Source organism: Pogoniulus pusillus, chromosome 15, assembly GCF_015220805.1.
Source record: "Pogoniulus pusillus isolate bPogPus1 chromosome 15, bPogPus1.pri, whole genome shotgun sequence".
NCBI lineage: Eukaryota > Metazoa > Chordata > Aves > Piciformes > Lybiidae > Pogoniulus > Pogoniulus pusillus.
The window spans coordinates 12130429-12145135 of NC_087278.1; the positions used below are offsets into that span (position 1 = coordinate 12130429).

Genomic DNA, 14707 nt, shown 5'->3' on the forward strand with positions numbered 1-14707 from the left:
AGTTCTGGGCCCCTCAATTCAAGAGAGATGTTGAGGTGCTGGAACATGTCCAGAGAAGGGCAACAAAGCTGGTGAGGGGCCTGGAACACAAACCCTGTGAGGAGAGGTTGAGGGAGCTGGGCCTGTTTAGCCTGGAGAAGAGGAGGTTCAGGGGTGATCTTATTACTGTCTACAACTACCTGAAAGGGCATTGTAGCCAGGTGGGGGGTGGCCTCTTCTCCCAGGCAACCAGCAATAGAACAAGGGGACACAGTCTCAAGTTGTGCCAGGGTAGGTCTAGGCTGGATGTTAGGAAGAAGTTCTTCCCAGAGAGAGTGATTGGCATTGGAATGGGCTGCCCAGGGAGGTGGTGGAGGAACCGTCCCTGGAGGTGTTCAAGAAAAGCCTGGATGAGGCACTTAGTGCCATGGTCTGGTTGACTGGTTAGGGCTGGGTGCTAGGTTGGACTGGATGATCTTGGAGGTCTCTTCCAACCTGGTTGATAAAAAGGAAAACAATAAAAGGGAAAATGCCCTCCCGTGCCCCGCTGGCCACGCCGCGCTGGCTGCAGCCCAGCACACGGCTGCTGCCTGGGCTGTGCGTGCGCACTGCTGCCGCACGTTGAGCTTGTCACTAACCCACACCCCCAGGTCCTCTGCCTCAGGGCTGCTCTCCAGCCATTCGCCACCCAGCCTGGATTTGTGCTTGGTGCTTGACTACCTGTTCAAAAGTAAGCTTAAAAGCCGTCTCTAGGCAAAGTACTCTTAAAAAGAGAATACATCTTCATGCAGGCGAGCACAGAGGGCAGTGTTCCTGAAAAAAAAACAACTGAAAAGTAATAAACCAGATTTGGGTTTCAGTTTAGAAACACAGGGCAACAATTACTGCAGCTTTACAGCAATTCTACCATCGCTACGTAATTCCCCCGTCCCCAGCTGTGGACAGAGTATTTCGGATGACTCAAACCCAAAGCTTTCACCGCAGGACAGGCTCAAACGCCCATGAGACGACGACTTCCCACGCTCGCCCTGCGGGCCATGGGCCGACAGCGCCGGGGGCGGGCTGTGGGCAGAGCTCTGCCACAGGACGGCAGTAACTGGGGAGGGCCGCGCCGGGGGCGATCCATGCCAGGGGTGGGATGTGCTGGCCGGGGATCGGCGCCTGCCCAGCTCTTACAGCACCATCTACAGACCGCGAGCGAAAGGGCAGCCAGGAGAGGCAAAGCTGCGAACAAGGAAAAGCTTTTCCCCGGGGCGCGTCGTGCTCCGAAGCGCACACGAGGAGAGACCCAAGCTATGACACAGACCTCGAAGGGCAGCGGAGGTGAACCGTTTAGGTTGGAAAATACCTTTAAAATCATTAACTCCCATTGTTAATAAAGCATTGCCAAGTCCACCACTAAACCTTGTCCTTAGTGCCACGGCTGGACAGGTTTAGGTTGGAAAATACCTTTAAAATCATTAACTCCCATTGTTAATAAAGCATTGCCAAGTCCACCACTAAACCTTGTCCTTAGTGCCACGGCTACACACCTTTTAAATGCTCCCAGGGATGGTGACTCCAGCACTTGCCCGGACAGCCTGTCGGACATGGCACTGCGGAAATTGCTTCACACAGGGAACAGACAGTTCTGCCCCTCCCAGGACTTACACTTTGTATAGTTTGTAGCATACCTAGAAGGTAAAAAAATGCATCGTTTGTGTCATACTGAAAAAAAAAAAACCCAACAAATTGGCTGAGTTGCACTGTCTTTAAAGTTTCAGCAAATGGGAGAGGCTGCTTTAGGACATGCATGGCACAGGACATTTTAATTACTCATAACATTTTAAATATAAATTTAAAATAATAAAGCTCACAGAGCTTACTATGTAGCTAACAAGAAGTTTTACTTAAAACATTCCTCAAGAACGCGAAGGGGTTTTGTTTTTCACCTCCAAGCACCGCTTTCAGAATCCCAAACTACCTATAGTGCCTAGGCGTTTGAATACAGCCGCCACAAGCTCTGCTGGGGTGGAAGCCAGGTTTTGACCCACCACACAAGGGAGCAGCATGGGGGACACATGGCTCCAGCACAAGATGCCTTTTCCCGACAGGACAGCTGCAGCTCGATGTTGCTCTGTGATCCAGCCAGCTACAGGCAAGGTTTCCAAGTTACAGGAAGGTTTGTGTAAATGCCACTTCCCTTCAACAGAAACCAGTCAACGATGATGCTAAGTTTAGCATAAAACTAATTTCTAATCAACAGGTACTTCTCGTTTCAAATTGGCTCAACGATTCCCTCTGCAGGGCCCTCATAGGTTTGCTCTCAGTTTAACTCCTTTAATTCTCCTCCTCTGCAAGCAGGTAGCACCAGTGAGACAGCCTGCGCAAGTTCCTCTGAAACACTCGGCTCCTCAAGCTTCTTTCACACGGTAAGTATCAGCTGCAGCTGTCCCTGCCCACTTCCAGTTTTCAAAAGGCCTCAGTCTGCAATGTTCCTCTCCCTGTTCCCTACCAGCTCAGGAAAGGGTCAGCCAAATCCCTTGGGAACAGAGCTTTCTCTAGGAACACTTTAAGTTCCATTTTAGGAGGTCTAATCACACTATCCTGACCCTTGCCCATACTGGGTTTACAACACATAGCCATCTCCTTGAAAATCACAAGGGAGAGGGGTGGGGGAAAAATCCCTCTGCATGTTACAATAGTTCTGACCAATTTTTCTGTGCAGCCCAAACCTCAGCTTCCTTTCATACGCTTTTGTGGTCACAGTGAGTACCAGTGGGAGGAAAGAATATGAAGCAAAGGGCTTCTGCTGCTCAGAAGGAAACTTCTCTCCTCTCTCACACTAACCTACTTGCAAGCAACTTCTTTCACTGCAGTCCTGAGAACAGAACTCATGCAAGTCAGCATGCAAGTGAAACTGCCTTCATCCTTTGCTAATCTAAGGACTTGCCTCTAACAAGAAAGAAGAGGAAACCTCCTTCAGTATTTAAGGAAAACAGAATTAAAGAAATTCACTTTTTGGCAAGTTTTTTCTTTCACTTACTGAACTGCAGACTGGCTGTGGGAAAAGGTGGTGTGTGTCAAAGACCTTGATGAAGTGTCTCTGTGGGAGTTTCATAGCCTATTTATTCATAAAATTGAAATGGAATGTTTCATTTGTTTTTTTTAATATGAAATTGTCAGGAAAAAATCCAGATAAAGCACTTACTGAAACAGTGTGGGCCACTAGTTGATTTCTGACTACACACATAATCAGCAGAACAAACAATTCTTCCACTTTTGTCCTTAGGAAACATCTCCATTCTACTTGGACTGGCCTTTAACAAACATTTAGCATCTGCTTCTCCACTCTCACTGTTGAGATTTTCTTGTCTTGAAGATCAGACAAAGATTCTCTGCCTCAAGACAGGAAGCAAGGCTCTATTTTCTTAGCAGTGCTTTTGATTTTGCTAGTATGCCAAAAACATTATCAACCCATAAATTTAGTCTGAACTTTAAACTGACACATAGAAGTGCCCCATGACTGGAAGTCACCCATGTGATACTAAGAACAAGATACTAAACTCTTCCCACACAAGAACTCTTTGTGCTCAAGCAGGTTACTGATCTAGTTATAGGCAGAATGTAGCAATTCAGACTGCTTGTTCAGAGATCTTAGTGGTCTGAGAAAACATTTAGGTACAACTTCTCTAAACATCTGAGATAGTATAGACTGAGCAGTCAGAAAATCCACTGTGTTTTCAGAAATGGGCATTCTCAAAGAGCAGCAAACTATCACAGTATCACAGTATCATCAGGGTTGGAAGAGACCTCACAGATCATCAAGTCCAACCCTTTACCACAGAGCTCAAGGCTAGACCATGGCACCAAGTACCAAGTCCAACCTTGCAGTGCAGGAAAGAACAGCAGTGAAGCAAATTGCAATTACAGCCAAAAACTCACAGAACTAAAAACCCCTAACAACAACAAAACTCCACCCAAACACCCACCCAACAAAACCAACAACTGCCAGTATATTCTGAAGAAGTAATAAATACATTGGTGAAAATTATTGTGCTAGTTTGAAGCAGGCTACAATGTTTTGGTGAGAAAAACTAGATCATAGGCTGTGAAAGGAAAACAATGGTGATGTCTCCTTCCTTCAGAGTCTTGCTGAACAAGAAGAAAGTAAACATTAGATAACACTCTCACCATTTTGTTTGCACTCTTGGACTGGGCTTTGACTGAGCTGCATCTCCCTAACCTCACCTGCCACTCACCTTTGCTTCTTAACCTCTTGGCTGAACCTCTATTCTTCCTTAGGACTGGGATAGGGTTGAGAGGGGTAGGGGGACAGGTGCAGGGGTGGTTGAGAGCCCCTTCTGGGGACTCAGGTTTCTGGGAGGGGAGTTGTGTTTCTGTATTACCTTTTACCTTGTATATTTTTGTATATACTGTAAAGATCTGCTTGTATATTGTGCTGCTGTAAATAAACAGCTTCATTTATATTCCCAGAGCCGGCTGAGTCTAGCTGGGTGACTTCTAAAGTGTGGGGGGTGGGTAACACCCAAACCATCACAATTATTTCAGAATACATGCATGCAATTTCAACAAAAAGGTCTCTCACTCATCTGGATAGTGTTTTGCTGCATATTATGAAATTTGAAGGGAAAAGTAATACAGTTCACTGTTCACAGTGTCCAGATTAAGCCTAAAATTTTCCTTTCTCTTGTTTTCCTTTTTCCCTGAAAGAGTTTTGTCGGCAAATACATACCAGAGCAACAGCATTCACAAAAGACAGACTACGTATGTATCTATATATACAATTCTCTTTTATTAACAAGGTATGTCATTACCCAACAAGGCAACTGGGAAATACAAGGACTAGACAGACACATGAAAATTTTACAACTCGACAAAAAGTTGGCATATGACTTATATACAGACGTGATTAATGAGGGTTACAACTCTACTGTATTTGATTAAACAGTCCTAAGCACTTACATGATGAAAGTACGACGCTGATCATACAGAGGTCATGTTGCAGGATCTAAAAATAATGACAGTTTCAAAACTTTTAAACCTCCTATGTCCATCTGTTTTACAGAACGTGGCTACAGCTTCTCCTACTGCCATATACATGAAAGATTATCAAAAATATATTGATGGGTCTATCGCTAATCATGAATGTTTTTATTTACATTAAGTTAGCAAATACCTCACCAAATACTTTATATACAAAACTCAATTTGCCCTTTGTGAAAGTCATTAAAAAGTTAAAAACCATAGAAATGCCAGTTAGAAATAATGCATTCCAAAAAATGGACCTGTTTACAACAACTGAGACCAAGTGAAAACAACTTAGGAAAAAGTATGCTGTTTTAGTACAGGTACTCTCACAACACTTTAGTTCCAATAGAGAGTAGCAGGAATTTTGGCCTGTGTGTTCTTTGAGTCTCATCTTCTCTTCCAATTATGCTGCAAGGAAAACAAACAAAAAGTTATTCCTGAAGGGTTTGTTGTGATTCCTTGAAGAAGGCAGAAATAATTTAAGGAACTGATATGCTTTCCCCCCTTCTCCGTGCAGGAAGCCCTGCCCCCATTTGTACTGGCCCAAATACTCCGAATTCTTACTTCTTCCTCCTTAGAGGCTAAAAGGGGAAGGAAAAGAAAAACAAAAAAGAAAAAGAGAAAGAGAAACCCAACAGCCTCTGTACTTCAGTGCTACTCAGAAAGCACTCATCCTTTTGCCAGCAGTCTTTTTGAGTATGATCTTGGCTGATTTTTGCAATTGACTCTAATGCTTTTGCAGCATGCTTTGGACACCCCTAACAAAATCTGTCTTCTCTGCCAAACTCTTTCACCCCTCCAACCTGTCTCAATTGAAAAAGAGCTTAGACAGGAACCAGACGTTCGCTCTGCAGGCACTTCTTCTACACAGACACGAGCACCTAAGGAATTCTGCAATACAAAACATGGATGCTGTATGAATCTACACATACTAAGGGTTAGACAGCTACTGAAACATGGACTCTCTTGGAGGAATTATGTTCCACTCAGGCCCATCCAAGTACCAGAAATCACTATGAGCCTACAGTGCTTCCAGTATGCGAGAAAACAGCAGATGGATTAATCACTAAGGTCTCAGCTCACTTCTTCAAGTGACAGTCATTATGGAAACAATGCTGTAGTTCTTCACTGAATCAAGTCAGTACAACCCAATCGTTCATAAAGCACGGCAGTAACTTTTTCAAAGAGCTGACACCACATAGACAAAATCAGATCTTGTTGTCAAATCCAAGTGAAGTGGATTGTCTCTAGAGATCACGAACACAGCTTCTTCCATACATGCTGCACGGAGTCCCTATCTTGCGATTCCACCAAGAATCACTCTCCATGTGCTATCAACTCACCTAATGTGCTATTCTTACTTATTCTTCAAACTCCACAATGATCAACATCTTTTTTTTCTTGGTGAAAGAGAAGGCATCTTGGTCACCTTTAATCTATGCAGCCATGAGTCTTGTCTTGAAATCTCATCCTCTGGTATTTCAGGCAGCCTTCCATCCATTCTTTAGCTGTCTTCCTAAGTAATTACTTTTTGTCTTTCAGTTATATTCCTTACTCTTGGAGTGCAATATATTTGGCCTTCTCTTTTCTCTCTCCTCTTCCTAAGTAACTTTATCCAAACACAAAATCCAATCATCTTCTCTATGTTGACGATTTCACACATTAGACTCTTCCCAATTTACTGCAAAATATCTACACATTTTCACATCTGTTCATATAGCTCTATCTAGTAATGTCTCCTTTTCCAAATTCAAGTATTCTTCACCACAGCTTGTCCTGACAATGGCAGTCTGAGCATCCTGCTTAGCTTAGAGACCAACAGCAAACACTCAAGTCTTCAAATCCTTTTTGTCCCTACATCTTCAGACGCAATAATTACATCACCATTTTGCAAGTTTTCTGCAGTCTCTCTCTAAACCATGTTTTGCTTAGTCCACTTGTACATCTAAAACTCTAATCCAGATCCTGAGCCTTTCAAGTTGTGCTAGTCTTCCGATTCACATCACCATACATTCGCACAAATGGTGCTGCTGGCATGACTTAAGGTGAGATGTAGGAGCAGAGTAACAGAAGCTACATAAGCAGCTCTGTGAAACCATGGTTTATCCATATCCCTTTCATTAAGGCCTCGAGCTGTGTCTGATCATCTTGGGTCTGGTTCAATTTTTACAACTACTTCCCATCTCAGACTTTGTAAGCAATTTGGAGCTAGGACTTTGTACTGCTCATTTGTACAGTACCTGGAACGGAAGTATGTGCAGCAGTAAGTTAGGATCCTTTGCACTGCAGTGATACAAATATCATCATAGACACAAAAATCTGTACAGGAATTTACTCATGAACAGGATAACTTTAAGGTGTCTCAGATCTTACCAGTTTAATTTGTGCTCTGTCGCTGGACTTTTGGTCCAACGCTCTGAGTTTCTTCTTCTGGATTTGGGCGTTTCCCTGCACTAATGCCAGTACCAAGGGCCGGTCTTCCTGATAATTTAAAACCAGTATTTACATTAAGACTCTGTTCCACCTACATATATATATATATATTCAGGAAAAGTGTTTCAGGTTTGTTTTTTTTACTCTTTAAATTACCTGCTTGTAACAAGTGTGGTTGCTGATTGTCTCCATGAGCATAGTGTAAGATACTACTTGCTTGACAGTAACCTGTTCAGATACAGTAGATATTTATTATAATAAATAAACTTTAGAACTGCAAGCAAGGGTACAATTATGTTCTTCACAACAACAAAAAGGAGCCAATCAATTTATTTTCCCCATCACCATGAAAAATCCTGCCAGAAACCAGCATGAATACGGAAGAGTTCTTATGCAAAAACCCCAGAAGCCTCCTGACAGTCTACAGCAGTTAAACGTATATGCACTTATATGTGTAGTGAACATTAAGTGCATACATATTTATGTGCTGTAGTTGCAACAAGCAGAATGTTTATATATCCAAAGACTTCGGTTCTATGTTGTTAGAAATGTTAACATTTGCTCTGACAAGTCTCCTTATCCTTTTTATCATTGTGTTATAGCCATACTAGTGAATCCTCACCCTAACTAAGCAGTGCAAATAAGTAAATGCAAGTAACAAAGATGCCATGTATTGTCTGGTTCACCAACTACTCACGGGCAACCCTGACACTAAGCACTCTGCATAAATAGTGCAAATTAGCAAAAGCAATTGCAAGGTTTCTTATTCTGAACAGCTGTGGCAGTGCAGTTACGTTCTAGATACTTGTAACTCAAATTACACTCCTTCATGATCAGCAAACGCACAACTTCTCCCATAACTGCAATAAAAGAAACAGTTGTGCTGAATTTGATAGTAACTTTGATCTATTACAAAGCACAGCTTAAGTTTCTGTATGCTTAAAGTAACAAGAATTTACCTCCATGGTATCAGAATATCCACACAGAGCTGTGGAAATTGATTTTACATGGAAAAACTGGTAATGAAATCAGGGAAAAGATAACATGCAAATTTTGCTATCAAATACACAAAGAGAACATCTTTCTTCCGTGTCTTTAAAGTAATCTAGGATAATGTTTATTAGTCTTTGTTTAGTCACACCTGTGATTTCTCCCACTCAAAAGACACAAATTTTGTTCTAGATGAGCATTTTAGAGTTACAAGACAAGCAAATTCACTCTAAGAAAGAATGTGTATGTTTCAAGAGCAGAAACAAAGCCAGTTCAAGTTGTAGGCAACAGCTGTCACCAAAAATCTATCCATGTTATTTTGATGTTTTGTCTGTTTTTCCATAGTGGCAAGGACTTGGAGATCCTCTATAGACAGGTACTGCCAGTAATACCTTGCTGCTGAATTCCACTTGCTCCCGTATGAGAGTCTCCCAGGGCACAAGGCTGCACACCTGTATGACCATCACCAGTTCCCAGCTGAGTTCCTGGAGAGGCAGAAAAGAAAAAAAAAGACTTAAACATAACAGAAGATACAATTCCAGTTCTGGAATTTAAAATGTTGCGGGGGGGGTTCTCCTTCTGCTTCAAGAAGCAGAATTCGACTGTCTCCATCACTGGAGACATTCCAAACCCAGTGAGATGAGTTTCTGTGTGCCATACTCTAAGTGATCCTGCACTGGCAGCAGGGTTGGACTAGATGATCTTTCAAGGTCCCTTCCAACCCCTAACGTTCTGTGATTTAATTTTTATTAAATTCAAACCCTCTTTAGAGCTGAGGACCTCTTCTCAGCTTTTTGTCATTCCAAATTCATACTTACAAATTCAGAAGAACACCTTTCTGATATAGAAAGTATCAATGCATCTAAGAACCTATGTATGTATTTTAAAGAGAAAAGAGTGCACATAATGATATTTTTTTAAATGAGCCCTTCCTTTCTTCTAAATCTCTGAACTTTAACAAAGTAACAGCTTGGGTGCCCAGCTTTAAGCACTCTAGACTTCAGTTCTTTGGGAGGAATTGTAATGGCTTAGGACAGTAAGGTCCATCTTTCCTTTGCAATCCGCTTCTAACCTTGACTGAAGCACCTAAGCAGAACACAAACTATGAATTTCCAGTTCTGCTGTATCCTTCTACAATGAGCAGTCCAATGTGTATACAGTATTCAAGATGGCGATGTACCATAAATTTATACCATGTTAATACTGACCTGATATTTTTTATTCTTAGTAACTATCTGATTCTGGTATGCTACAGTAAGAATGTTAATCATCTAAATCAATCTTCATCAAACTGTATAAATTCAATACAAAAGTCTTCCAGATGCTGCCCACTACACTGTTGTTGACTTTATGGTAGAATTAAATGCCAGTAAGCAATCTAATGCTAGCATTAGAAAGCTTAACAAATTAACAGTTCTGACTTGAAAACTCATAGATGTTTCCTCATTACAGGTATCAGGATGCTTGTAGGGAAAAATGCTCCAACGCTTCTGAAATCAAATTGTTTTATACATGTAAATGTGGGGGGTTTTGGAGTAACAGGATAAAAAAAATCTTGTTTGAGATAAGCCTTAAGATGTCTGCATATAAAAACTAACAAACTTAGTAAATACATTTGAAATGTTTGTGACCTGCACTGGATACTGTCTTGTGAAGAGAGTTCTTGTTTATACTGCATAATGCCAAGGGCATCATAAAAGAAGTTTGCACAGTTTAGTTCCAATAGTTCTGCATATTAAAAGGATTTGACTGACCTCCTGTACTACCACAGCCAGAAATGCTTTCTCCTGGTGAATAGCTCATTAGGCCACCGTTTCCGTTTCCATTTGGATTTGAAGGCACTGTTGCAAGAAGACCTAACAAACAAAATAAAACATATAGCCTTAATGAAAAAGAGAAGAAAAACCAAAATCAAGCAACCTGTAGCATGCTTTTCCTCACAATGGTCAATTCTCCACCTTCACCAAGTGGTTTACCTTTGTAACAGGTAAACCTTTGCCTACTTCTTGGATCTTGCCAAGTAGTTTTAGTTCATAATTACTTCAAGGCATTTTTAATATACTGCACAGCTTAGTTACATGTATTCACATGTGGTGTTGAAGTTGAGCATATCCTGATTCAGTGTCCAGTATCTGAACACAGACCGCTCACACCTTCCTGAGCAATACAAGTGCATGTGGCTTACCTCTGAGCACAAGGAGATGGTCTTTCCTAACTAGGAAGAATGCCACAGGAGGCTGCATTGGTCCCTACCCGAGCCACAGAATTTGCAAATGCAAATACAGTATGGTTGCAGTTATGAACCACATACATTTTCTAATCACTAATATTAAAACCTATCTGTACATAGAGCAAAGAAGACTCAATTTAAACCAAAAAAAAACCTTTTAAAAACTCACAGGGAATAAAAAAAACACCAAACATTGTGGGGAAGATATGGAAAGATATATTCCACTCAAACAATTTCTTCTCTTTCTTGGTTACATCTAATGCTTTCATTTATCTGGATACACAAGCCTAGTCACCACACTGAGCTCCCACTTATTACCACTGCTATGAGACAAAATTACTAAGTGTTAGAGGGTGAGAAAAGTTTTCAGATAAATGAAGCAAACAGCCTATAACCATACCCAGTCCTCTGTATCGTGAAAGCTGCTGGTAGATTTGTTTCATCCTCTCAATATTGAGTCGGCTTGCCTCTGCATGATTTACCATTGGTTTGGGATAATTAACGCCTATAATGCATTTTGCAGCCTTCTGGACACTCTCTGGGGCATTCCAAGGATCATAGATGTATTTTGCAGGGAAACCTCGAAGTACTGGCAAATAACGCCTTGAGAAAACAAAATATCAAGAGGTCATGTTAAAGAGTCAAGTGGCTTTGTACTTAGGAACACTCAGGAATTGCTGCAGGTTTTGGATTGAGCCTTACCTGATATAGTCCCCGTTTGGGTCAGTTCTTCTGCCAAAACCCACTGGACAGTAGCAATGAAAAAACTGCTGAAAGAAGGAACTGCAGGACAGCCACATCCAGCTTCCAGCATTCACACTCCAGTCTGCATCAAGTAAGAGTTCTTCAAAGACCTTAGCAAAAAATCAGAGCAACGAGTTAGCTGGCACATCTTCTGGACACCTAGGGTTTCAGGAACTGTTTTGAGTTTCTGATTTCAGCAGAGGAAACCCAGCTCTTCAGCATAGCAACATTATTTCTTACCTGCCAGCACTCACAGAACGCTCAGTACACAGATTCAGATAATTAAATGCCTGTTTGGCTTTTACCCTGCAAAAAGCCTTGGAGACGTTTCAGAAAGCTACAAGCAGAAAGTTACATGGTCTTGCACAAACACATGCTCAAAATAAATAAATCCCAAAGGATGGCTGGAGCCTAACTGCTTACAAGGGGCATTTGTTGCTTTCAGAAGTTACTTCTTCAGACTACAACTGAGTGAGCTTTGTAAACTTCCAGAAACAGGAAACATAAAGCACATTGCAAAGTCAACTCGCACAGCGCCTATCACTGTGAGAGGAGTCCCAAGTGTAGAACTCAAGAGTTTCAGGGTAGCACAAACATTTGGAAGTTCTATGCTGGAATGCAAATAGTTCATCTATTAAGTTTTGAGGATATGTACTTAAATATCTGGAGGTATATGAAACACCAAGCATACTGAAGAAGGGTGGGGCAGATGATTAGTTCTGATCTGAAGACAAAAAACAGTCTTGTCTGGTAAGCACTGCACCTACTTTATTAAAAATAACCCAGGAGTAAGTTGGAGATTTGTGTGGTTTACCTTAAATCTGGAGCTCGATTGGTGTGAAATATTCAAGTTGTAATTATTACCACAGACAATACTAACCTGTACAAAAGGTTTCTCTGCTCAGACCTCTAACAATAATACCATTAAACAGGGATCTCTCCACCTATATTCCGTAAGGCATCCATTCTATAGAATACACTGAAGAAGTGTTTCAAAATGCCTTTGTCTAACTATCAGCAGCTATTTGAAAAAAGTTTGGCTTGAAAAAATATGATTTATCCTAAAACACATTTTAGAAGTATTTTCAGTAACGACTATTAACAAGACCATTAGATGAACGTTGCTAGCACACAACTGTTCCACTAGATGCTGCCATCTAGCAAGGCTTTGCAAGTAACATCACCGTGGAAGGCCAGGTTAACTTTTGCTAGCTATGGACCTATGAATTCAACAGCCTTACCCTGCAAAAGTCCAGACCCTCCATCGATCTGTATTATTTCAAATTAAGAACAAGTCAGGGTTTATCTGTAGCATACAGCTTTGTTGTTTGGCTGACTTACTCGTGTATGCTTCAATGTCTTTATGAACCTCAAAAGGAAAATTCCTACAGCAGCTTATGTGGTTGTGCAACCAAGACAATTTGGGTTTTGTTTTAAATGGAAGACGTTCGCTTACAACTGATTTGTTAAGAAAGGTGACATTTTTAAAGATCACATACATATATGAATGAGGTCAGAAACCTGATGGCAAGTAAAACTGTCTTAGATTTCAAAAATTTAAAAAAAAAATCTCATTTTAATGCATTATCATTGCTCAATAAAAGATATGCTACCCTTCCAGAAGTGTGAAACTGATACAAAGGGTGAGGTGAAATGATTCCATTCTTTTCTTCAAACGACTGACAGTTGTAATTTGAACTTTGGTACCTATTTGATACTTTCACAGATATTAATTGCACTGGAACTTCAGCCAAATGATTCTGCTCACACTCACATTTCTAACTCTGGGCAAAGAGACAGAAATTGCTGAAAGGACATTCTCAGCTTTTAGCTTTTCTCCCTTTAGTTCAAGTGGTGCTTTCTATTTGCAGGCAAGGAGACGTGAGATGTGAACAGAAACCATTTGCACAGTATGATTGGAAAGGCATTTCAATTAGAAGAGTAATCTATTTTTATTTGCCAAGATTTTGGAAGAAATCTCAAATGTAGAAGAACTGCAGACCTATTCTGACACTTTAAGATTCCAGTAAAAAGCGGCATTCGAGAGGTAAAACTTCATCGCCATTGATTTACCAGAACCAATTTAATTTTGGCCACAGTTCATGGTTTAAAATTCACCTTTGATCACACAGTAATGACAATTCTAGAATAACTACCTGAAACTTCATCTGGCATTTCAAGAAATTCAAGAAGAAACAATACCTTCATTCCTTCTTCCCAGCTAATCCAGAGGTCACCTCGAGTCAAAAAGCAGGCTACAGCATGCCGAGCTAAATGGTGAATCCAACCTTCTTGACGAAGCTGTGTCATAATTGCATCAATCCAAGGAAAACCTGTCCTGCCTTCTGCCCATTTGGCCAAAGCCTCAGGATTCTTATCCCATGGAATTTGAACACAGATAGGATTCCCCTCCATTTTATCAAACCGTGGATTGTTAGTTGCCGCTGTGTAGAAAAATTCACGCCATAACAGCTGGCCATAGAGGGAGAGGGGAGGGGAGCTGTTCTTTTTTACCTGAAGATCATCATTCAAAGGAAAACATTTCATTAGTAGAAGTAGTAAGGAAAAACCACAGCATCTCTAGGTAGATGACTCTGTAGGAATCATACCTTTTTGTACAGATCCGTTAACTTGAAATAAAAGAGACGACAGGACAAACAGCCAAAGCGGAGGTATGGGCTCAGCCCCGTAGGGCTTGCCAGAAGGGAATTTGCATTCATTCGTGGTCTCTCAAAGTTCGCCACCCAAGCCTTAAAGAAAACAACACAAGACCAACAAAAACAAACAAAAACAAACCACACCGCAATATCAGACTGCAAACTAGGTGGCAACTTGCAAACAAAGAAAGAAATCCAGTAATTGGACATATGATCATGTCCATACCTACAATACTGTTTAGCCTGGAGAAGAGGAGGCTCAGGGCTGACCCCATTGCTGTCTACAACTACCTGAAGGGATGTTGTAGCCAGGTGGGGGTCGGCCACTTCTCCCAGGCAACCAGCAACAGAACAAGGGGACACAGTCTCAAGTGTGCTGGGGAAAGTATAGGCTGGATGTTAGGAGGAAGTTCTTCCCAGAGAGAGTGATTGGCATTGGAATGGGCTGCTCAGGGAGGTGATGGAGGCACCGTCCCTGGAGGTGTTCAAGAAAAGCCTGGATGAGGCACTTAGTGCCATGGTCTAGTTGACTGGCTAGGGCTGGGTGCTAGGTTGGACTGGATGATCTTGGAGGTCTCTTCCAACCTGGTTGATTCTATGAAATATCCAAGGTTCCCTTTTGAATCAGCAGAATCCCTAGAAG

General features: G+C 41.5%; 1 protein-coding gene across 1 annotated transcript in view; it reads right to left on the bottom strand.

Annotated features, from left to right (window-relative positions):
* Nucleotides 1-4751: 4751 nt before the first annotated feature.
* Nucleotides 4752-14707, bottom strand: part of CRY1 (cryptochrome circadian regulator 1) — a 38706-nt gene continuing 28750 nt past the window's right edge. Inside the window, exons 6-13 of the mRNA XM_064155388.1 lie at nt 14017-14157; nt 13610-13921; nt 11366-11517; nt 11064-11266; nt 10188-10289; nt 8826-8918; nt 7600-7671; nt 4752-7491 (exon numbers count right to left, since the gene is read on the bottom strand). Coding sequence (XP_064011458.1) covers nt 7388-7491; nt 7600-7671; nt 8826-8918; nt 10188-10289; nt 11064-11266; nt 11366-11517; nt 13610-13921; nt 14017-14157 — 1179 coding nt within the window. The 3' untranslated portion in view covers nt 4752-7387. The remainder of the gene's footprint in view (nt 7492-7599; nt 7672-8825; nt 8919-10187; nt 10290-11063; nt 11267-11365; nt 11518-13609; nt 13922-14016; nt 14158-14707) is intronic.